Source organism: Pinus tabuliformis, chromosome 6 (genome assembly GCF_031772625.1).
Source record: "Pinus tabuliformis cultivar Carrire ecotype Pingquan chromosome 6, CPIR1, whole genome shotgun sequence".
Taxonomy (NCBI): domain Eukaryota; kingdom Viridiplantae; phylum Streptophyta; class Pinopsida; order Pinales; family Pinaceae; genus Pinus; species Pinus tabuliformis.
In genome coordinates this window covers 1,679,131,419-1,679,154,121 of record NC_142292.1, presented here as the reverse complement: position 1 = coordinate 1,679,154,121, position 22,703 = coordinate 1,679,131,419, and the positions used below count along the sequence as shown (strand labels likewise).

General features: G+C 38.9%; 1 protein-coding gene across 1 annotated transcript; it reads right to left on the bottom strand.

Moving 5' to 3' along the window:
* Positions 1-812: 812 nt before the first annotated feature.
* Positions 813-3,065, bottom strand: LOC149265406 (uncharacterized). The gene is made up of 3 exons (XM_089403709.1): positions 2,797-3,065; positions 2,042-2,517; positions 813-1,525 (listed from the first exon to the last, which is right to left on the bottom strand). The coding sequence occupies exons 1-3, from the start codon at positions 3,063-3,065 to the stop codon at positions 813-815; spliced, it is 1,458 nt and encodes a 485-aa protein (XP_089259835.1).
* Positions 3,066-22,703: the final 19,638 nt, after the last annotated feature.

Below are 22,703 nucleotides of genomic sequence, written 5' to 3'. Positions count from 1 at the left end.
AAATTCTATCATAATTAACATGAAATTAACTTTATCAACATGGACTTGACTTTATTATCTATTTCTAGATATCTATATTTGAACTATTATCTAGATACTTATACATGATGATTTTAAAAACATAAAACATATATATATATCCTTTGAAAGAAATTGAAATGTTACCTTCTCTAACAAGATAAGAAACTTGATCACCTTCGGATGATACTATAGTCTCCTCTCGTTCCCTCTCTTTGAAGCTTGCCACTGAAATTTGCCCCTTTTTATTTAGTTATGTATGTTTCTAAGCTTTTACATACATATTGTTTTCACAAACATCATTGGATTGTGTGTCCTCTATGCACACTCAGCAAAAGCAAGAATCTTTTCTTTTATCAAATGCAAACTCATTTCGGTAGTCCTTTAATTGAATGCAATTTTCGAGTCCCCTTTATTGGTTTAGCTTCATATGTAATCAGTCTATCTACAACTTGGACTCCAATATGTTTTTTTTCCACTGGAAAAATCGTAATCTTTCATTAAAAGTTGAAAAATTACATATTGTAGATGCATTGGCATATGCTGTATATACTTCCACTGCATGTGGGAAGCTGTGAAGCTATTAAGTCTGATCAAAAAAGGCAAAAAGAACCATCACACAGGATGTTCCTTAATCTATCTATTAAAAATATGAGACGTAAAGCCACACAGGGCATCATATATTGTCTGTTTCAGCTATGTACATGAGTTCAAAAAAGTATCAAAAACAGATCTATAACTCATGGGCTGTCCGCCCTATAGTAGTGTGTATCAATATATGGTCGATGATAGTACTAGTAAAAATCTGTGCCTCGCTGCTCCTGGATCAGCCACTCGCCTCTGGGAAGTGCCGTAGCCTCCTTGGAAAGTTGGTCGGCACTGCTGTTGTGTTCCTTGTAGATATGATGACAAGTGATGTCAATAAATTGAGCCTTCAGTATATGAATATCATCCAAAATGGTTCTGAGAGTGTGTGTGTGGCATTCTGTATTATTGTTGAACCAATCAATGATAATCTTAGAGTCACCAAATATATGGCTATGCATGCAGTTGTGCCCCAATGCAAAATGCAAGAGATGACGAAGAGAGATAATCTCAGCAAAATTGTTTGTGCCAGGTCCCAGCCCCAGTTTGGCTTTGTAGAAATGTTGATCATTGATGAATAATATAAAACCTCCCCCACAACCCTGCTGTTGTGCTGAGCCATCAAAGAAAGCCCATGGAGTGCTATGGTCAATTTGTGGAGGGTCACGCGGGCTTCTGTTCCTGGGCTGTGGCGGGTCAGGTAGCGCGTTATATGCAGCAATAATGAGAGATATAATGTGCGGCCAGATAGCTGGTTTGTCATCAAAGATCAAACGATTCCGGGCTAACCATATGTACCAGCATGTAATAATAGGCAAGCTTTGAAGTTTTGAATTTTTATGGTTGTAAAACCAAGATTCCCATGAACGAATAATATCGTCACCCTCCCATTTGCCTGTATGCTGGATAGCATTTGATATGGCTTGCCAAATTGCAGTTATAGAGGGACAGTTTAAGAACAAACGTGTGCAGGATTTAGTTGATTGTTTGCAGAAGGTGCACTAGGTCGGACCATATACAGCGCGGCGCATAAGATATTCCCCCGTGGGGACAACTCCTTTTAGTATGCACCAAAAAAATAATTTCTGCCTGGGGGGAGCCGTGAGTTTCCATATAGTATGCCACCAAAAGGAGATCGTGTCAGGGACTTTATGCGATATCAGTGTAAGGTAACCCGACTTTGGGGTGTATACACCATTTCCTGTGTGGTACCAAATGAGTTCATCCTGTCCCTGTTTGATCCTTATATGTGATTCTGCTAAGGCATTGATATATTCCAGCCATTCCTAATGCCAATCAGGTGGAAGATTGATTTGATTAGCTATTTTCCAGCGTTGTTCAAAAATGGAGGAGTTTTGAGGATCAGCAATGTCTGCCAGGACTCTTATCTCCTGTGAGTGGAGATGCTGTATGAGGGCATCACGTAATATATATCTACCTCCACAACCAAACCAGGGGTCCATGCCAATACGAGCTAAGGTTCCATCATTGACCCTCCAAACCAGATTGTCCCTGATGAGAGGCAGAGAGTTTAGGAGAGCTTTCCAAACAGAGAATATTCCTGTTTTTGGCCAGGTGGGGAGACGAACCCAATCCAGGATATTTTGCGGCCAAATGTATTTGTTGTATGAGATGTTGGTCCATAGATTGTTGCCAGTGAGAAGAGTCCACCCCATTTTTGCAGCGAGAGCTTGGGCAAAAGAAGGGAGATCTTTTAGCCCCCATCCTCCCCATTTTTTGGGAGTGGCGATCTTCTTCCATCCAACCCAAGCAAATATGTGTTTTTCCTGATTCCCATTCCATAGGTACCTATTGCATATTTGATGTAGCCTCGCCAAGATTCTTCTCGGAATCCAGGCTAAAGCCATCCAGAACACCGGAGTAGCCTCTAGTACAGCTTTTACCAGGACTAGCCTGCCAGGTCTGGAGAGGTATAAATGGCTCCAGATGTTAAGTCTCTTCTCTAATTTAGCCACTATCCAGATCTAGTCGGTGATCTTAGAGCTGACGGGCTTAATTCTAAATCCCAAATATTTTAGACCATGATCTAATGGGAGGATGGTATATGGAAATAACTATTATGCCAGGTGAGATTCATGGATGGAGGTTCTGGATAAAATGATTGATGATTTGGAGTGATTTGCAAGCATACCAGTAGCGGATTAGAAAAGATTGATAATGTTAGAGAATGACCGAGAGTCACGGATGCTGCCATCCAGGAAGATCATAACATCATCCACAAAGACAAGGTGGGTAAGGAAGCATTCATCAGTAGCCCTAAGACCACTAAATTCCCCATTTCTTTTAGCAGAATCGATAAGCTGACTCAAGGCATCCATGACGATCAAGAAGAGGAGGGGTGATAGTGGACATCCCTGTCTCAGTCCGCGCTCAGAGTGAAAAAATTGGGATGTAGAGCCATTTATCAAAACACTGAAAGTCGGGGTGGTAATACAGGCCATAATCTAGGAAATGAAATTTTGGGGGAACCCGAGATGTATAAGGATCATTTTGAGATAGAGCCAACTGACTCGGTCAAAAGCTTTGGCTAAGTCAATCTTGAGAATGATGGCCTTCTGGTGCTTGGTCCATATAGAATGAAGAGCTTCCTAAGCTGCACCAACAGCTTCATGGATCTGTCAATGTTCCAGGAAAGCAAATTGATGAGGAGCGATATGACGTGATAGAATGGGGCGGATGCGATTAGCAATGATTTTTGATATGATCTTGTATAGCATGTTACAGAGGGAGATGGGACGGTAGTCATCAAAGGAGGAAGGAGAATCAGATTTGGGAATCAAGGCGATGAAGGTGGAGTTGATGGCATTGTACATGGATCCGGTCTCCCGACATTCCTCTATCACCCTCAATAAATCATAGCTAATAAGCTCGTAGAAAGCAATGTAGAATTCAATGGACCATCCATCCGGCCTCGGGCTCCAGTCCTTCTTGAACCATTTGATGGTGCTCTCTAGCTCTTCAGGAGAGACAGGGTCAAAGAGATTTGCCGCCTCTTCCTCATTTACGAATCTGGGAAAACGACTCGCTATATTGATGATCTTAGCAATGGAAGAGGCCTGGGGCTGCTTGTATAGATTTCTGAAATGGGAGGACCCCAACTGAGAGAGCTTTGGGAAAGTATCAGCAACATCTCCTTCAGGTGTAGGGAGACTCCATATAGTGTTATGAACCTTCCTACCCTTTGCAAAGTTATGAAAAAATCGGGTGTTTTCATCCCCAGCTTTTAGCCATGTAGCTCTACTCCGAAGACGGATGGATTCTTCCCTCTCCCTAAGGATTTTTTGTTTCTGTACTTCGAGCTCTACCAGGTGTACTTTGTCTGCAGCAGTGATGAAGCCCAAACCTCTTTCATCAATAAGGGAGGAGATTTCAGATTCAATGTGTATGAGCGCAGTATTATCCTGTTTGTTCTTTTCTTTGGCCCATTCTATTGACAGGTGTTTTAGCTGTGATAGGTTCATGCAGAATCCTTTTGCCAGTGAGTCCACTCTATCAATAGGATTTTGTGTCCAGAAGTCCTGGACCAGCTTGATGAAGGAGGGGTCCTGTAGCCATCCGTGATTAAATTTGAAGGGAGCTTTTGGCTTTTTGTTTGGCCCCGATAGCTCCAGATAGATAGGATAATGATCCGAGATTCCTCCAGTTCCCACCCATTGCTTGTATAAGTGAAGCTGTCGAAACATAGTGCCCTTCATAATGAATCTGTCCAATCTGCATGCCAGTGCAGCTTCCCCAATGCGTCTGTTCCTCCAGGTAGGAAGGGATTTGATCATGGGGACATCAATCAAGTCATGGCACTCCAGAAGATCAGTCATGAAACCAGTGATTGGGTCGATCTGCGCAGATGAACCCCAGGATTCACTGTATCCCAGGGAAAAATTTAGATCCCCTCCAATGATAGTATTCTCTGTCGAGAGAATGTGTAGGCTCGGGAGGCGATTCCAAAAGGCTTCCCTTTGTTGGCAAGGACCATATATGTTTATAACCCTGAGCATGGTACCCAGGTCTGCTGAGAAGAGGTCGAGACCCAGAAACCCGGGTTCCCCCCATGTCCCATGTGCCTTGATAGATGCAGGGTTGTATCCAATTGCAAGGCCCCCCGAACGACCCGATGAGTCTAATGCTGTAAAGTGCCAACCCGGGGAAATGGAGGATAGGGCAGCCGAAATGGAGTCAGCAGGACCGAGGGTTTCCTGGAGGAGGATAATGTCAACAGGCAATGTATCCATCATCCTCTTTAGGGCTAGTTTCTTGGAGGCACTAGCTAAGCCTCTGCGATTGAAGGATAGGCATTTCATGGGGGAAGGTTGCCAGGGGTGTTCATAGCTCTAAGAACCCCAACAATGGTGGATTGTCGCCCGGAGGCAACCTCTACACCCGCCTTCCTGATAGCCTTTGTAAGGTGAGATTTTCTACCATGAGCTGATAAAGGGATCAGGCTGGGTGACGTGGTACCCAGCCCAGCAATCTTCAAGTGTGAGCCAATTGCGTGAGGGTGTGGGCGAAGATTGTAATTATGATATGCACCCCCGGATGACGAAGGGGAAGAGAGAGGCGAAGTGACCATGAGAGTGGATGGAATGGAGGGGGCAATAACCGGAGAGGAGGGAAGAGAGCAGTGAGCCACAGACTGTGAGGGAGCGAGTGAGGATGCACCAGATGTGAAAATAGACAAAGAAGGGAAAATAGATGTACTCAGAGCGGATGTAGATGCTGAGGCCGCCCGAGCTCTGGTGACCGATGATGGTGCGATGCCATGTGCCGATCGAGGAGCCTGTGAGGGAGAGTTGGAGGGTACGCCTGTAACAGGAGTGCGATGTGCAGGCGAAGATGTAGGCCTCGATGGTATGGTGGATGCCACAGGGGTCTCCTCTTGTTTTTTATTGAGAGGGCAATCCTTAAAAATGTGACCAACCCTGTGACAGCGACGGCATCTGAAAGGCACTCCTTCGTAGTCTAGGATTTGAATTCGAGTATATCTGCCCCAGTGAAGTGTGATCTTCTCCTCTAGACCATCACGAGTGTCTAGGTAAACTAAAATACGGGCCAGTGTTCTGTTTCTGGATTCAACGAAAGTTCTGTCGTGATCCAGGTATGTACCCAGCGCGTTCCCTATGCGCATGAAAACCTCATCATTCCAATACTGGAGAGGGAGGCCAGGGAGCCGAACCCATAGTGGCCCTACCCCTATCTGCTCACGTTCAGGGTCGAAGAGGGGGCTCCACCTTTTCAGCAACACCGGCGCCATCTCAATGTGCCAATATCTGGCCAGCACCAAATCAGTGTAATTTTCCTTGGCAATGTGTAGGGCGAACCATCCTCGGGGAAGGACCTGCACTTCAGGGAGTTCTTTAAGAACACCACCCCAAATCTCCTTTACCCAGAGGGTAAGCCGAGTAGCTGAGTATGCCCGCCCTCGAACATGCCCAACCAGAATGGTATTAGCCATATTTGTTGCTTCCCCTATGGCAGATGTCTCTCCGAACTGGATGGATATATCCCTGGAAGTAGCTTTGACGCACTTATTCCTCTTCTTACCCGTGCGCGGAGCAGAAGGATGATCCGCAAGGGGGTCCGGAGAGCTTTCTAGGGGGGGTGCCTTCGATGAACAAACCCTTACTGCAGGGGTCTCAAAACATCCAGAGGGGGATTGTCGATAGGCAGAAGGCCCAGCCCCCGACGAGAGAGGCGGATCGGTTGGTGCGGCAGCAAGGAAGGAGGAGGACGGAGGGTGAGGATCAAAAGATGGCGACGGGGGAATAACGGAGGACAGGAAGTGTAGGGTTCCCGGGGACAGCGGGGGAAGATCGAGACCAGGAGATGCAGTAGGCAAGGAACCCTCGGGCACATGTGAGGGAGAGGTAACCGAGATAGTGATCGCCGGGGAGGGATGTGAGGAGGGGAGCGATGAATAACCAGAGGTCGGCGGAAGGAACGACGGATGGTTGAAAATAACCTGAGAATGAAGAGGGTCCTCTGTATAGTCTACCTCCTCTTCTGTTTCCATTACATCACTGACAGAAACGGATGCAAACTCCAATATGTTAAAAAAACCTATAGTAAATTCAAACAAAAATTTAAATATGAAAAAATACAATTTATATATCAAAGATAATCATCGTGATATTGTTTAAACTATGTAATTTATAAATGTTTAAAATTAGAAAATTAATAAAAATTATCATATGTTAAAGCTTAAGCCCCTTGTTGGCCACATAGAATCCTTTGTCAAGGACTTTGCATCCTTTTTCAATGAGTTAAAGTGTATTAAACTTGATCCCGATGACAATATTGTGAGTTTTAGTGTAGTCTCTGTCTACACTAATATCCCCATCAATGAGGCCATTGAAGTAATCAAGCGTATTATAGATCTTAATACGGCTAGATTAGTTGATATATGTCTCACCTCTACTTTCTTCTCTTTTGATGTAGAATTCTATGAGAAAGATTTTGGTGTCGCCATGGGTTCCCCCCTCCCCCCTGTGGTGGCTAATATATTCATGGATGATTTTGAATTAAAAGTCTTAGCCTCTTCTCATCCTCTGCACAAGTTGTGGAACAGGTTTGTGGATGACACTTGTGTCATCATGTGCCATGGTAAGGAAGAGTTGGATGTTTTCTTCCTACATCTTACAATCAATCAAGTTCCACAAAGTTCACCATGAAATATGAAAGCAATGGTATTCTGCCCTTCCTTAACATCCTCCTTTCAAGGAATGATGATGGCTCTTTTTCTCATCAGTTCTTTCAGAATAAAACTCACATGGATCAATACCTTCATGTTAAATCTCATCATTTCCTACCTCAAAAGCTCAGTGTTGTCAACACTTTAGCATCTAGATCTTTAAGAGTTTCTAATGACAACCATCTTAATGATGAGCTCCATAGGGTTTTCATTAATAATGGATACAGTAGACACCAACGTATTAAGGGTTTCCTCAAAGTCGATATAGGTCCTAGGGCTATGAGAGAACCCAAGGGTCGATTTCCAAGAGTACATCTCCCTTTTATCCAAGGGACCACTCACGAGATTGCAAAGATATTAAGGAAGCATAAGGTTACTTCAAATTTTAGGCATCTTATACCATACAGAGTTCCCTAAGATATGTTAAAGACCCTGTGGACCCTAAAAATATGAAAGGTGTTTACGTTATCCCTTGCTCTTATGGAACACCCTACATAGGTGAGACCGATCACTCGATTAATCAAAGGATTCATGAGAATGCCACTAACATCAAGCATGGTAGGAACCACTCCTCTTATTTGGCAAGGCATGCTTATAAATCTAAGTATCACATATACATTGAGGATGCCAAAATCATTGCCAATATTAGTCATTTTCATCATTGAAAATTTAGGGAGGCCCTGGAAATAAAAAGGCTCAATAATTTGAATAGAGATGATAGCTCGAATATTAGTAGAATTTGGCTGCCCATCCTGTCTTCTTAATTTTTAAATTTTCTTTATTTTTATGTGTCTATTTTTTTACCTATTTTTCTAAGGTTTCTGTTAATAATTGTTTTGGATTGGTTTTTTGTATCATCTTGATCATTCCTAGCTCCATTAAGTATTCTTAGCTCCTTTAAGCTTGAATATTTAGTTAGAATTTTTTTATGTTATCCTTGAATTATTTGTAGGGCATTGACCCCTTATTTTATGGTTGATCTTAATTCATTAGCCTTTCTTATATTTTTAGTTTCTATTTTGTTTATTTACATTTTATGAATATTTTTTTTTAATTTTGGCATTGTTTCACAATAAATTATATTTTATTTATTAATAGGGCCTTGAATTAATTTTTTTTTGTAATCTTGGTAGATCCTTACATTTTCATTAATATATAAGAAAGTTACAACCATATTAAACAGGTTAGGTGGCATCAACTTTCCTAGTGGGACACCAAGTTTGCTGGCCACCTAACTGCATGATAAGCCATCTAGTAACAAAAAGTGGTAAGACTTTCTACCCAAGCTATATAAGTTTTTATATCATTTCCTTGTACATACTCTATTTTCCTATAAACATATAAAACTTCAAACTAAAAATTAAAATCTATCTGCATATGAACTAGTCAAAAATTAAAAACCATCTATCATCATATTCATCTTGCTTAGCAGAAGCGTATTCGATCATAGCCAAGTCCTTAGCATTGGAATCGGGAAACACTATTTGTGAGAGAAGATATGGGAAGTGACTCTTCATGCGGCTAAGGTGTCCATCCTTTTTTTGCATTTGGAATTGCAGTTTATAGAAGTCTTGCACTATTGTTTCCATGCTCACTAAAATTTTCTCTAGGGCCTTGCCCAGGAGGATTTTAATGATCCAATATAGGTACAAGGTCTATTTGAACTGCGTCGCCCATGCGTGGGTATGCCTAGGTTCTGACACCATGTGTTGAGTCCCTATAATACTAGTGATTACCCCATTACTATTGTATTTATACCCCTTATTTATATTGTTGTGCCCCTATTACCCCCATATTGTTATTTCTGTGCCCCATAGAATCCATCTATTGTTATTTTTGTGGCTTTATATTATTATTGTTAGGTCAGCTGGATTATATTGTGACTCCTTAGACTCCTATATATAGAAAGGAGGTTTTGTTATTTGAATCATCCAAGAATTGTTCATTTATGTAATGTAAAGGAGGTTGCCCCCTCGAAGAGGCTGAATTCTATGGCATTGATCTATCTTTTCTATCTTTTCTTGAGCTGGTTTCATAACATTTGGTATCAGAGCTTTGGATTCTAGGGTTTCGCTGCTCCAAACAGGTCATCGTGGCATTTTCGCTATAACTTTTTTCTGTGATGTTTCAGAAGTCACAAAAAAAACCCATTTGAGAAGAAATCGCGTTGAACTTTGGGTCCGAATTTCAGAGCTTTTTGCAGGATATTTGCGGAGATATGATCTGAGGAAGTTGGTCTTTTTGCGGACTCCTGAATTACATTCAAAACAGGTGACCTGGGGAAAATCATCATAACTTTCTCTCTGGAAATCAGATTGAAATTTCGTAAGAAGGTACAGAAATAGGATGGACTGTAGTTTCTTGTATATCTTTTTCAGAACCAAATATCAAAAATTGTACACATGGAAATTCATACAAGTTCGCTCTTCTCGAAAGGTCTATAATCAGGTCATCTTGGGAGATTGTGCATAACTCTTTCTTGGAGAATCCAATTTGGATCAGACTCATGGCATTGGAAAGAGGACATAGAGAGCTACTACAGGTCACAAATTCAGAACTAGATGATTGGAAAGTACAGATATACATCAGAGGCAATATCGAGCTCCTACAAAGTGAAAAAAAGTGTGTAGATTTTTTTAAATTTTTGCTTAAGCTTGGTTTGAAAATTTATTTTGAAGGAATTCAAAGGGCATAGTAGAGCATTATTATCGGTAACTGATACCCCGAGGAAAGAAAATTCAAACACCTAGTAAGGAACCTGAAAGCTCTAGCATGACTCATGAAGAAGAGGAAGAAATGCTACATGATATAGCAAAATTACAAGAACAAGTGCAACAAATGTCACGCTCACAAAGGTTAACAGAAGCTAAGATAAATGGCGTGAAAGCTAAGATGAATGGCATGGAAGCTAAGATGGACAATTTGAATATAGATTTGAACACAAATTTCAAGACAGGCATGGCAGATTTGAAGACAGATTTGACAAATTTTCTACAAGAAATACTTACTAATGGTGAAAAGGTAGTAAAGGAAACTCATGATGAGAACAAAAGAAATGTTAATCATGATTCCATAGACGCTAATGTTGGATCGAAGAATCACCATATTCCAAAAATTGATATGAGGAAGTTTGATGGCAAGGATCCTGCCACATGGATATTACAGATGGAGCAATTCTTCGATCTCAATAATGTGCAAAATGCACAAAAGGTACGTATGGCAACTGTATATTTGGAACCAAATCAGTTTGTATGGTATCAATGGCTTTGTTCTCGTAAACAATTTATCACTTGGGCAATTTTTACGGAAGAATTGATAGCACATTATGAGGATACAAAACGCAACACTTTTTTTAGCCAATTTATAAGTCTCAAACAAAAGGGTTCAATAATGGAGCACATTGAGGAGTTCCAAAAATTGAACATAAGGATAAAAGATATTCCAGAGGAGCATAGGATTGATGTGTTCATAGGCTCTTTAAAGGATAATATCCAACATGATGTTCACCTTTGGGAACCTGATTCATTAGAGAAGGCATTCAGGTTAGCAAGAAAAATGGAAAGCAAAATTATGGCAACTAGGAAGCATACCACTCACAACTATAAAGACGGAAGTGTTATTGCCCCTAGTCTTCCACAACCTACAAGGTTGACACCACAACAATTGGAAGAAAAAAGAGCAAAAGGGCTTTGTTACAATTGTGATAGCAAATACACAAAAGGTCATAAGTGTGCTGAGAAGAAATTATTCTACATAGATTGTGAAGAGGAAGAAGAAAATGAGCAAGAAAGGTCAAAAGAAGAGGATATACTCAAGGAACAAAGCCTAGATGAAGAAAAAATAAATCCGACCATATCTTGTAATGCATTGGCGGGAATTACCACTCCTCAAACCATCAAGATAGAAGGAAAAATCAAGAAGAAAAAGGTAATAGTGTTGATTGATTCAGGAAGCACCCACAATTTTATTCATTGTAGGGTAGCAAAAGAATTGAATTGCTTCCTATATCCAGCACCAGAGTGTCAAGTGATGATTGCAAATGGAGGAACAATAAATTGCTCTGGAAAGTGCCATAATATCAAGCTATCCATGGGAGAATATGTATTGACTAGCCCAATGCTTTCCATTCCAATGGGAGGTGCTGATGTTGTACTAGGAGTCCAATGGCTACAATCCTTGGGTACAATAGCTTTTAATTTTCAAGAACTTTTCATCAAATTTTCTACGGAAGGAAAGGAAGTTGAATTAAGGGGTATTGTAGGGAAACCAGGAAAGATAATCAGCTCTAATGGCATGACAAAGCTTCTAAAAAAGGAGCAAAGAGGTGTAATTGCACAATTATGTTCACTAGATGTTTCCACATTGGAATCATCTATTTCTCCAGATCTCCAAAAAGTCCTGGACAATCATTCCAAGGTATTTGAGACTCCCAAAGGTCTCCCACCTATGTGTGATCATGATCATGCTATTCATTTGATTCCAGGAAGTGTTCCTCCAAACATCAGGCCGTACAGATATCCCTATGTCCAAAAAAGTGAAATTGAACGTATGGTTGCAGAAATGCTAGAGGCTGGTATAATTCAACTGAGTCAAAGTTCTTTCTCAGCTCCAGTAGTATTGGTGCACAAGAAGGATGGATCATGGCGCATGTGTCAGGATTATAGGGAGCTCAACAAGCTCACTATTAAAGATAAGTTCCCCATTCCTGTCATTGATGAATTACTGGATGAATTGCATGGATCAATTTACTTCACCAAGTTGGATCTTCATTCAGGATATCATCAAATCAGAATGAAGATTGAAGACATTCCAAAAACGGCATTTAGAACTCATGAGGGTCATTATGAATTTTTGGTCATGCCTTTTGGCCTTACCAATGCACCTTCAACATTTCAAGGTTTGATGAATTCAATTTTCAAACCATTCCTTAGAAAATTTGTGTTAGTATTTTTTGATGATATACTAATCTACAGCAAGTCTTGGAAGGATCATGTTGAACATGTTGACAGGGTGCTACAACTATTGGAGGAGAAACAATTATATGCAAAAAGATCCAAATGTTTCTTTGGAGTTCAGGAGGTGGAATATTTGGGTCATATTGTATCTCATGAAGGAGTTAAGGTAGACCCTAGCAAAATTAAAGCCATTAAGGAATGGAAAATCCCCACATCCATAAAGCATCTGCGAGGATTTCTTGGGTTGACAGGGTATTATCGCAAGTTTGTTAAGAATTATGGGAGAATAGCAGCACCTCTAACAACATTATTGAAGAAAGATTCATTTTCATGGACTCCAGAAGCAACAAAGGCCTTTGAACATCTTAAAGAGGCAATGTGCCAAGCACTGGTCTTAGCTACACTGGACTTCACAAAAACCTTTATTGTGGAATGTGATGCTTCAGGAAATGGAATTGGTGCTGTTCTAATGCAAGATGAAAGACCCATTGCTTTTGAAAGTTGTCCAATCAAGGGAAAGTTTTTAAGCAAAGCTATTTATGAGAAGGAAATGTTGGCAATACTCCATGCACTTAAGAAATGGCGACCCTACCTAATGGGAAGACACTTCAAGGTAAAAACGGATCATGATAGCCTTAAATACTTTTTAGAACAAAGATTATCCTCTGAAGAGCAACAAAAGTGGGTCACAAAGATGTTGGGTTATGACTTTGAAATCATCTACAAAAAAGGGAAGCAAAATGTGGTGGCAGATGCACTCTCAAGAAAGGATGAGGATGTGGAAGCATTGTTGTGTGCCATTTCTATTATCCAACCAGATTGGATAAACGAAGCAAGGGAGGAATGGAAGAATGACGAAGAAGTGTGGGCACTTATTCGAAAGCTACAACAAGATTCCAGTACTTCTGATACATTTAGCTGGAAAAATGATTCGTTATGGTACAAAGATCGCTTATACCTCTGTAAGAATTCCCAGCTAAAACAAAAGATTTTTATGGAATTGCACACTTCTCCCTTAGGAGGGCACTCAGGATTTTTAAAAACTTACCACAGGGTTAAGAAGGAGTTTTTTTTGGGATGGCATTAAATCATCAAAAGTTTGTGGTAGAATGTTTGGTTTGCCAACAAAATAAAGTTGAAACAATTAAGACACCGGGTCTATTACAACCTTTATCCATTCCAAGCCAACGTTGGGAGGAGGTTTCAATGGATTTTATCACAGGTTTACCCAAGTCTGAGGGAAAGAGTGTCATCATGGTGGTAGTTGATAGACTTACCAAGTATGCACACTTTTGTGCATTATCACATCCATTTAAAGCCAGTACAGTTTCTACTGCATTTATGGAAACAGTTCAAAAGCTACATGGAAACCCAAAGATTATTGTAAGTGACAGAGATCCCATTTTCACTGGAAATTTTTGGACAGAATTATTTTCTTGTCTTGGTACTCAGTTAGCTCATAGCTCATCTTATCATCCTCAATCTGATGGGCAAACTGAGATAGTAAACAAATGTTTGGAAGGATATCTTCGTTGCTTTGTATCTGATAAACAGACACAATGGGTCAAATGGTTGCCTCTGGCTGAATGGTGGTATAACACTTCCTTCCATACAGCAACAAAAATGACCCCATTTATGGCACTTTATGGGTATCAACCACCATCCATCACATCATATTTAAGAGAAAATTCTAAGGTTCAGGCAGTGGAACATCACATCGAACATCAACAACAAGTCCTCCAACTCTTAAAGGATAACCTCGTGTTGGCACAAAATAGAATGAAACAACAGGCATATCAACATCACAGTGAAAGAAGTTTTGATGTAGGTGATTGGGTATTCCTACGGCTACAACCATATAAGCAAATGTCCCTAAAGCAAGCTAAGAAGGATAATAAATTATCACCAAAGTATTATGGTCCGTACAAGGTGTTGCAAAAGATTGGTACTATGGCATACAAATTGGAGCTTCCTGCAGCTTCTCGATTGCACCCAGTTTTCCATGTTTCATGTTTAAAGAAGGTTATAGGCGACAAGCTCCCAATTCAAACAATATTGCCAGAACTTGACGAGGAAGGAAAAATTATATTGGAACCGGAAGTAGTCACAGAAACAAGAACTCGACAGCTACGAAATCGATCAATTTCAGAGTATCTTATCAAGTGGAAGAACTTATCCACTGAAGATTCCACATGGGAGGATGAGAATTTTATGCAGAAGTATCCAGAACTACTCAAGCATTGAGGACAACACCTTTTTGAAGGAGAGGGGCATGTTGGGTCCCTATAATACTAGTGATTACACCATTACTATTGTAGTTATACCCCTTATTTATATTGTTGTGCCCCTATTACCCCCATATTGCTATTTCTGTGCCCCATAGAATCCCTCTATTGTTATTTTTGTGGCATTATATTATTATTGTTAGGTCGGCTGGATTATATTATGACTCCTTAGACTCCTATATATAGAAAGGAGGTTTTGTCATTTGAATCATCCAAGAATTGTTCATTTATGTAATGTAAAGGAAGTTGCCCCCTCGAAGAGGCTGAATTCTAAGGCATTGATCTATATTTTCTATCTTTTCTTGAGCTGGTTTCATAACACCATGGCTCACCATTCATCCATCTCTATGTCTGTTGTGCTTGCCTGGCAGTTCAGTTCAGCTTTCCATTCCTTGATTTGTCTCCTAATTTATTCACAAGTTCCTTCCCGGTATGCATTGGTCACTTCATTAATGAGGCTGATGATTGGCTTATGACCTCTTCTTCCACCTGAGGAACTGGGTTGTTCCTCCTGCTCAGCCACCCGAGGCCTCCTACCAAGGTCCATTACCTTCGCTACCTTTGCCATCAAAATTTGGTCCTGGTACTTAGTGAGAAAATGGATGTTTTCAGATCCTTGTATAGGTGGGGGTCTGAGCCTAGAAGCCCTTCACTTCTAGGTGAACCTACCTCCCCACACACCTACCATGGGAGGAAGAAAGAATAATTTTTTTAATATTAAACTTTGGCTCTCTGCCACTCGCATTCCCTGCCTCCAATCCAGGTCCTCCAACCCACCCACGAATTCGATTTATTTACCTCCAAGATCATTTTCATAACAACCAGAAATAGAAATTAAGAGCCCATCATAGCTATCTCCACACACATTATGATAATTCCAAAATCTAGGACGATGCAGCACCACAAATGTGACCCCACGAAAGCTTTTACAAAGACCATGGGTGCGAAGCCAAGCAACCAAGCAAGTCATTACCATGCTAGTTCCACCAGTTATGCTTGGAGGTGGGTTTCCTTTCAACCCCATAAAAGATAGTAAATTAGACCCTATATGTAGATTTGAAGGCGACCCAATCCCAAACCCCAGGGTCTTCGAACCAGTCCAAACAACAACATTCCCTAGGGTTAACACCATTGTCGTGTATCCCAAATAACACCATTTAGGAGAGGATAATTTCATAGAAAATCGACACAGAGGATATACCCATTAAGATAACACACTTCTGTGAGGATACTGGCTTCATTGGCTTCCACCATCTATAGACATTTCATCCCCATGTGAAACCCAATCCAAAAACCAGAGACTTGGATGCATGGAGTAGTGAGAGAAGAAGCAATTTACATACCAAGTTACCCTAACTTGTAGCTGAAGAGTCGACCATCTCTTCTAGAGCCACTGTGCTTCTCTGTCCATGGATACCCTCATCCAAACTACAATCTCTTGGGCGTTGAATCAACCTAAAAACTTCACATAACACTTGCCACGAGACTCAAAACTTAACATGCTACCTCTGCCACCTTTGACTGTGGTATTAACCTTATGCATGCAGGGAGCTATCACACCCATCGCCTCGAGTGTGTGGGGAGTGGTGGGTGTGTACCCTGATGTACTTTACATTAATTCAAACTTAATGGGGTTGCCCTACATCTCGCACCCCCATCGGGGGTTGACTCAATTATTTATTAATAGAGTCTTGACTCCTTTTGTTATTTTTTTGGACTTTTCTCCTTGTTTGCAGTTTGACTTCGAAAAATTTTGATTCTTTTTTCTACAGATATTAAACCTATTGTTAGATTATTTGATCCTAATAATTAATGTTGAAAATAAAAAATATTTTTTATAAACTAGCCGTTTATTATTGAAAATAAAAAATATTGTTTATAAACTAGCCATTTTTATAGTCGTTAACTGAACTAGGGGTCTCTACATTGCTTTCAATTTAAGCTTATGCCATGATTTTCCTTTTCATCTTGTCCTGATGATGAACCAACTAGATGGTTCGAAATTTTTTGGAAAAAAATTCTTCTATGTGATTTCCACTGAAAGGTTTTTCTTAAAACTATATACAAGTTAATCTGTATATATGTACATACCTTTGTACCTCCATTGATGGGTTAGTCTCATGGCTTAGTGCAACAATACACCATTGAACAACTTGTTCAGCTGAGACAAGTTGGTTTGTAGATTGGTCCATTTGATATCTTCGAAGTGTTTGTTTTATACATGCCCCTGCACCATCCTTTTCCATGACCATTCTCAAAGAAATTCCAACAATGTTTAATGTGGATTTTCTTGTGAAGATGACACAACCAAAATAATGATTGTGAAGATTTTATTTGACCTATGCATCCATCTGAGCATATCCACTTTTCATTGAATTTTATTCCTCAACCTTTCAATGAGTTATAAATCTTATCAAAACAATGTTGTACAAAATGTGTATCATGTGTACAATCATCACTGATATAAAAGTGATATTCTATAATAACATGTCAATTCCCACAAATGTTTTCTATATGATCAACATTTCTTTTAGCATGTCTATATACAATATGGATAAGCATAGAGACTTGGTCAAAATGATAATATTCACTATGTATTTCATTGTGTGCAGCAAATGTGTAATTCTCTACAAAATCAACTATTGACAAATGGTCCGTGGTGCAAACAATTATGGGAATTTTTGAATTGCAGGTCCTATCATTGAACTCTATGCAAAATTCTTGGTGTATTTATAAATTTTTGTCTCAAATTTCTTCAAAAACTCTATCACGGAAATTTCTCCTTCTTGTAAATCAATTCTTTTAGCACTTGTACTACTATTTGAACTATTTGATGTATGAATATATTCATATCTCTTCAATTTCACTTTTAGATTGGACAATGGTTGATAATTTATAGCAATAGGATATTTGTTGTGAAATAAAGTCAATTTTCCACAATGATCACATTTTTTACCACCAACACATTTCGTTTGGTAAAATAATTCATGATTTTCTCTTGCAAATAGAATTTCGGATATGAAATCATGGATAGTGGAAGGAGGTGAATTTTTCCAAATTTGTTTACCAAAATTAAGGAAGGTGTCATAATATAATTGAAATTCCACATGATAACAAAAACAACAAGTATCATGTGCACTGATAGGTTTAACATACCATGGTTTTTTTTGCACGAAAGTACTCGTGGAGACATTAATAACATGATTCTGTTTTATTAACTTATTGAACAACTCTATCTGAGTGGTGTCCAGGATATGCTTTGCATGTTATTCATATTGCTTTCATGCTATTCTTCGTCGCATCACATCCCTTGCTTTTGGTGAAACATGTGAATTTTTCATCCAATATTCATATATTATTTTTTTAACATCTTCTCCAAGTCTATATTACTACGATTCCCTGCAAATAATTGTCCAACAAACGAGCTCACCATTTACATATATTTGCAATTGAAATTTCCTATGTTTGCGCTATGTTTTTCATGAGGTTCCTAATGCTTTTGCTATAAATTTTACCAATAGATTTTCTTTAGTACTTGATGAAACCACTTCCATTTGTATTTCTCTACATGCATCAATGTAGCACATGTATTCATCAAATATGTAATGAGGTTATATGGTGTAACAAAGAAGATTGTATCAGACAAGGATGCCAAGTTCACTTGTAGGTTCTGGAATGATTTATTTGTCTGTTTGGGCATAGAGTTGGCCTTTAGCACAACTTATCATCTATAGATAGATGGACAAACAAAGAGGGTCAACAAGATTTTGGAGGACATGTTGAGAATGTACATCATGCATCAACAATAATAGTGGGAAGAGTATCTTGCACTTGTTGAGTTTGATTACAACAATGGGTACCTGGAATCTTTGAGGATGAGTCTGTTCGAGGCATTGTATGGGAAGAGTTGTAATACTCTCATTAGATGGAGTGATCCTGTGAAAAAGGTATTGATAGGAACAGACATGTTCACAAAGATAGAATAGGAAATGCAAGTAATCAAGAAAAATATGAAGGCAACACAAGATAGATATAAAATTTATGCAGATTGAACAAGTTGTTTAAGGAGTTTAAAGTTGGGGAGCATGTGTACTTGTGCATCAAGCTCAAGAAAAGCTCCTTGAGGATTGCAACATGTGCCAAGCTGGCACGTCAGTTTTGTGGACCTTTCAAGATTCTTAAGAGGATTGGACCAGTAACCTATTGACTTGCATTGCCTCCGATAGTGAAAGTCCATGATGTTTTCCATGTGTCATTGCTTAAGAAGTATGTTAAATATGTTCATCATGTAATTGACTGGTTTGTATTGCAGGTGGAACCAAAAGGACAATTCCATTTGGAACCTTAGTGCATTTTGAAAAGAAATATGCTCATTCTCTAGAACCGATCAATCGAATAGGTTAAACTACAATGGAAGCACATTGGGCCCAATGAAGCTACATGGGAGATGGTGGATTAGATGTGGGCTATGTATCCTTCTCTATTCGTTGGTTGAGCGGATGTATTTTGGTATATTTATATATGTATATGGATGTAAATACCACCATTAGATATGTTATAAATATCCGATAAGCGGTATGGGTGTCATGTAATTATGGTTGTCATGTTGTTATGTTTCTAATGTTGGTTTGCTTCTCAGCAGGTTGATTATTGTAAATACTACATCGAGTTAAGTTACAAAGATCCACAAGTAGTTTGTTTTTCTTATAGTAGTTTTGTTGGTTGTAGGTTTCGTTAAACGCTGAGGATGGTGTTCCCCCAAGGGGTAGGGTTCTGTAACATTTTTCGACAAAAATCCATGTAACAAAGTTAATAAAGGAAAAATAAGACCTTGGTCCCGAGACATGTATTCCAAGTTGAATGTTGGGAAACAACATAGTGATGGGGATCAATTGTGATTAATTAATGGCTATGGAAATTGGTAAAGGAAATGGCGAAGGCTTCAGAAAGGAAAAGTATAATTAATTGGCATTTATTGATTAAAATAATGGAAATTAGGAGAAAATGAAGGTGAAAGGTCACAGGCTGCATGTGAGGAGGAAAATGAAGGAAAATAGTGGAAAATTGAAGAAAATAGAGGCCTCATTAATAAAAAATGTTCTGAGGATTACTTTGTAAAACTTTTGTCATTTCAGTTTTGGAGCTCTCTCTCTATTCTCTCTCTCTCATACTCTTGGACACAGAGTTTTCTTGGAGCACACTTGGAGGAGTTTGGCATACTTGGAGCTTTGGAGCAAGAAGGCAAATGAAGTGTAGAAAATTGCAATAGGACATCGAGATCAACATCTATAATGGGTTTTTAGTGCAATTACCGAGTTGCATGTATTATTTCCTTGCTATTTTTTGCATGCATGGCATATGCATGTAGTTTCTTGGTTATGATTTGTTGTTGACATGGAGGATTACCTAGATTGATGGTTTATTTTATATCCTTTCCATTTCATATATATCCATGGTTTTGTAGGTTATACTTTTGTTTTCTGGTTTGTTCCCATATTCCTTTGGTTGTGGATTTAGTTATTAGTTCCTAAAGCCTTGGTTGGACAAACGCTCTGGAGCCCTGTAGCAACTTGGGTTGAGTTACTAGTCTTGGAGCCTTGGTTGAAAAAACGCTCTAGAGCCCTTGGTGGGTTGACTTATTATTCCTGGAGCCTTGGTTGGGCCAATGCTTTGGAGCCCGACATCATTTTTGGGTTGAGTTACTAGTCCTGGAATCCTTCGTTGGAACAAATGCTCTAGAGCCCTAGATAGCTTGGGTAGAGACAAATCTAGTGATGGTTAGTGATTTCCAATCATGAGATGGTATCACTAGTTGAGGGTTGAGGTGGTTTGGCCTCCAAAAGCCTTGGTTTGGTTTTGTTTGATGTGTTTCATGAGATCCCACATTCAAGTTTGGAATATGACACAGGGCTGACTGGCTAAGAGAGAAATTTGGTTCAACCTAGTCTATGGTCAGGTTGTTCGTGGAAGTCCCAAACCTGGTTACATTTTACATATGTTAGTAAGAGTTTATTTCCTCTTGTATTTGATGGGTAAATATAATTATTTGTATGTGATATTTACGGATATTATATCATTGTTATTTTTGTTTGTTATATGTTGGTTATTAGCATGTTTTATGGCAGTGATGATATCTGGATCTCATCATGTTTTGATTTGTAAATGAATGAACAATGAACATATGACGTAATATATGATAATGAAACTAATGTGACAGGGAATCAATGCTTCTTAGAGATTATTAGATAGGTATGAGACCCCTATGCTCAAATATGTTGTTATGACCTATAGAATGCATATTTGTGACATGTATGATGAAATTCTTGTCATGGCTAGTAGGGGTCCAATCAAGTATTTGTTCAACTATTTACATCAGTATCACTGTTTCGATGTTACTTTTCATTTCTCGAATTTTCATGATGTTTTGGGAAGTGGCCTGAGTCCTGGCCCTGAAAAATGGCACAGAATTCAGGGTCACTAGCTCTAAACTAGCTAAAAATGTCCCCAGTCACTTGCATGCCCTTGTTGTGAGAGAAATTGGAAGGTCCCAGTCGCATGCATTCCCATGTCACAGGAGCGAATAAGGCTCTAGTTCAGTGAAATGCTAGGTTGTCTCAGGGGTTGATCACCTGGAAGGGTTGGTTGGCTAGTGAGGGTTCTATGACATGTGTAGAAGGTTAGATTGGTTGTTTTGTGTCAGTTCCACTTCCTTGGCTGTATATGAGGGGTTGAATCAAATCATATTAACCTCTCATTGTAGTGTCTTATTTTTCCTAGTATAGTTTTGTCACTCTTATCAAGGGTTATTTTTGATGAGTTATATATATGGAAAATTGATCACTTCATTGAGGAATAATGTTTTATATACATAGTTATATTTCCTTTTATGTTTATGTATGGTATATTGATCATTGGATTAGGGAACAATGTTTTATATAGTTATATTTTCTCTTATGTGTGGTATCATTGGTTATGTGTATCAGATGGTTTTGGTTAAGTAAATGTTATACATATGTTTCTCCTTTTGCATCTTATTTATGAACAAGGTGTATGACATGGATGATGATAACCAGGATTGAGACACATAGACACATGGATTCTCATGGCTATGTGGAACAAATGGTTAATTATTATTTATGGATGATACATGATTTTTGTGATTATATATGTCTAATATTGTACTGAGCAAGATGTGGTATGGGACCTGGTCATTTTCCAACAACGATGTTCAATTATGAATGACTGTGGAAGTCATTTATTAAAAAACAAAATGAATGTGGAAGTTATGCGCCATTCTTGGTAAAATGTGATTAAGTTATTTTCGTTATGCAATTCATTTAATTCCTTTGATCTATGAGATTGTAATGTGTGCAAGTGTTCAAACAAGGCCTTATCAGTGAACCATTAGATGGGTAAAATCTCACAATTAGTACCATAAGGAGAAACACGGAGCTTCAAACCACAATAGATGAGAAGGCATGGAAATTAGGGTGTGGAGTCCTAAATATAAGAAAGATAAAGACTTTGAGTTTTGTATATTTAGGGTGCAGAGTCCTAAATATTAAAAATATCAAAATGTGGAATCTTGGATCTTTGGAGTAGATTAGGGCGGGAAGTCCTCAATCTACTAAGTCATGGAGATGCATGAAATAGGGGTGTGGAATCCCTATTCTTTAGAAGAAAAATACCACTCATGGATGAATTTCCTTAAATAAAATTTCATTCTCATAATTCTCGAATGACCTTCTAAAAATAGAAATTCATGTCTAGCATCTCATGCATGACTTTCCAAAAATAGTAAATTGCCTTGCATAAATTGGTAATCAAGCATAGTTGAAGGAAAACCACTTAAATTATCATTAATCAATCCTAATAGTTCAATCTTGACTGAATCCTCAATATTATTAATATTACTGTTATCTTTTATGAGACTATGGTATTATTATTAAAAAGGAATTACATGTTAAATTCATCTCCTCAATCACTTCACATCTCTCTCCTTCATGACTCTTATGGCTCTATGTAACTCTCTCTCTCTTTTAAATAATACATTACACTCTCTTTTATGCATTCATCAAAGAATGGCATATTCCTCTTACACTCATTAAAGATATATCATAAAATATTCCTCTTACGCTCTCCTTAATGCATATG

What these genes read in the sequence shown, in the direction of transcription:
- LOC149265406 (XM_089403709.1), bottom strand. Translation starts at nt 3,065, where the DNA reads ATGGCCTGTATTACCACCCCGACTTTCAGTGTTTTGATAAATGGCTCT. An exon ending in GGCAGCATCCGTGACTCTCG is followed by an intron (nt 2,518 to 2,796) that starts GTCATTCTCTAA and finishes CAGACCTGGCAG; the next exon opens with GCTAGTCCTGGTAAAAGCTG. An exon ending in CCCCTGGTTTGGTTGTGGAG is followed by an intron (nt 1,526 to 2,041) that starts GTAGATATATAT and finishes CAATTTGGCAAG; the next exon opens with CCATATCAAATGCTATCCAG.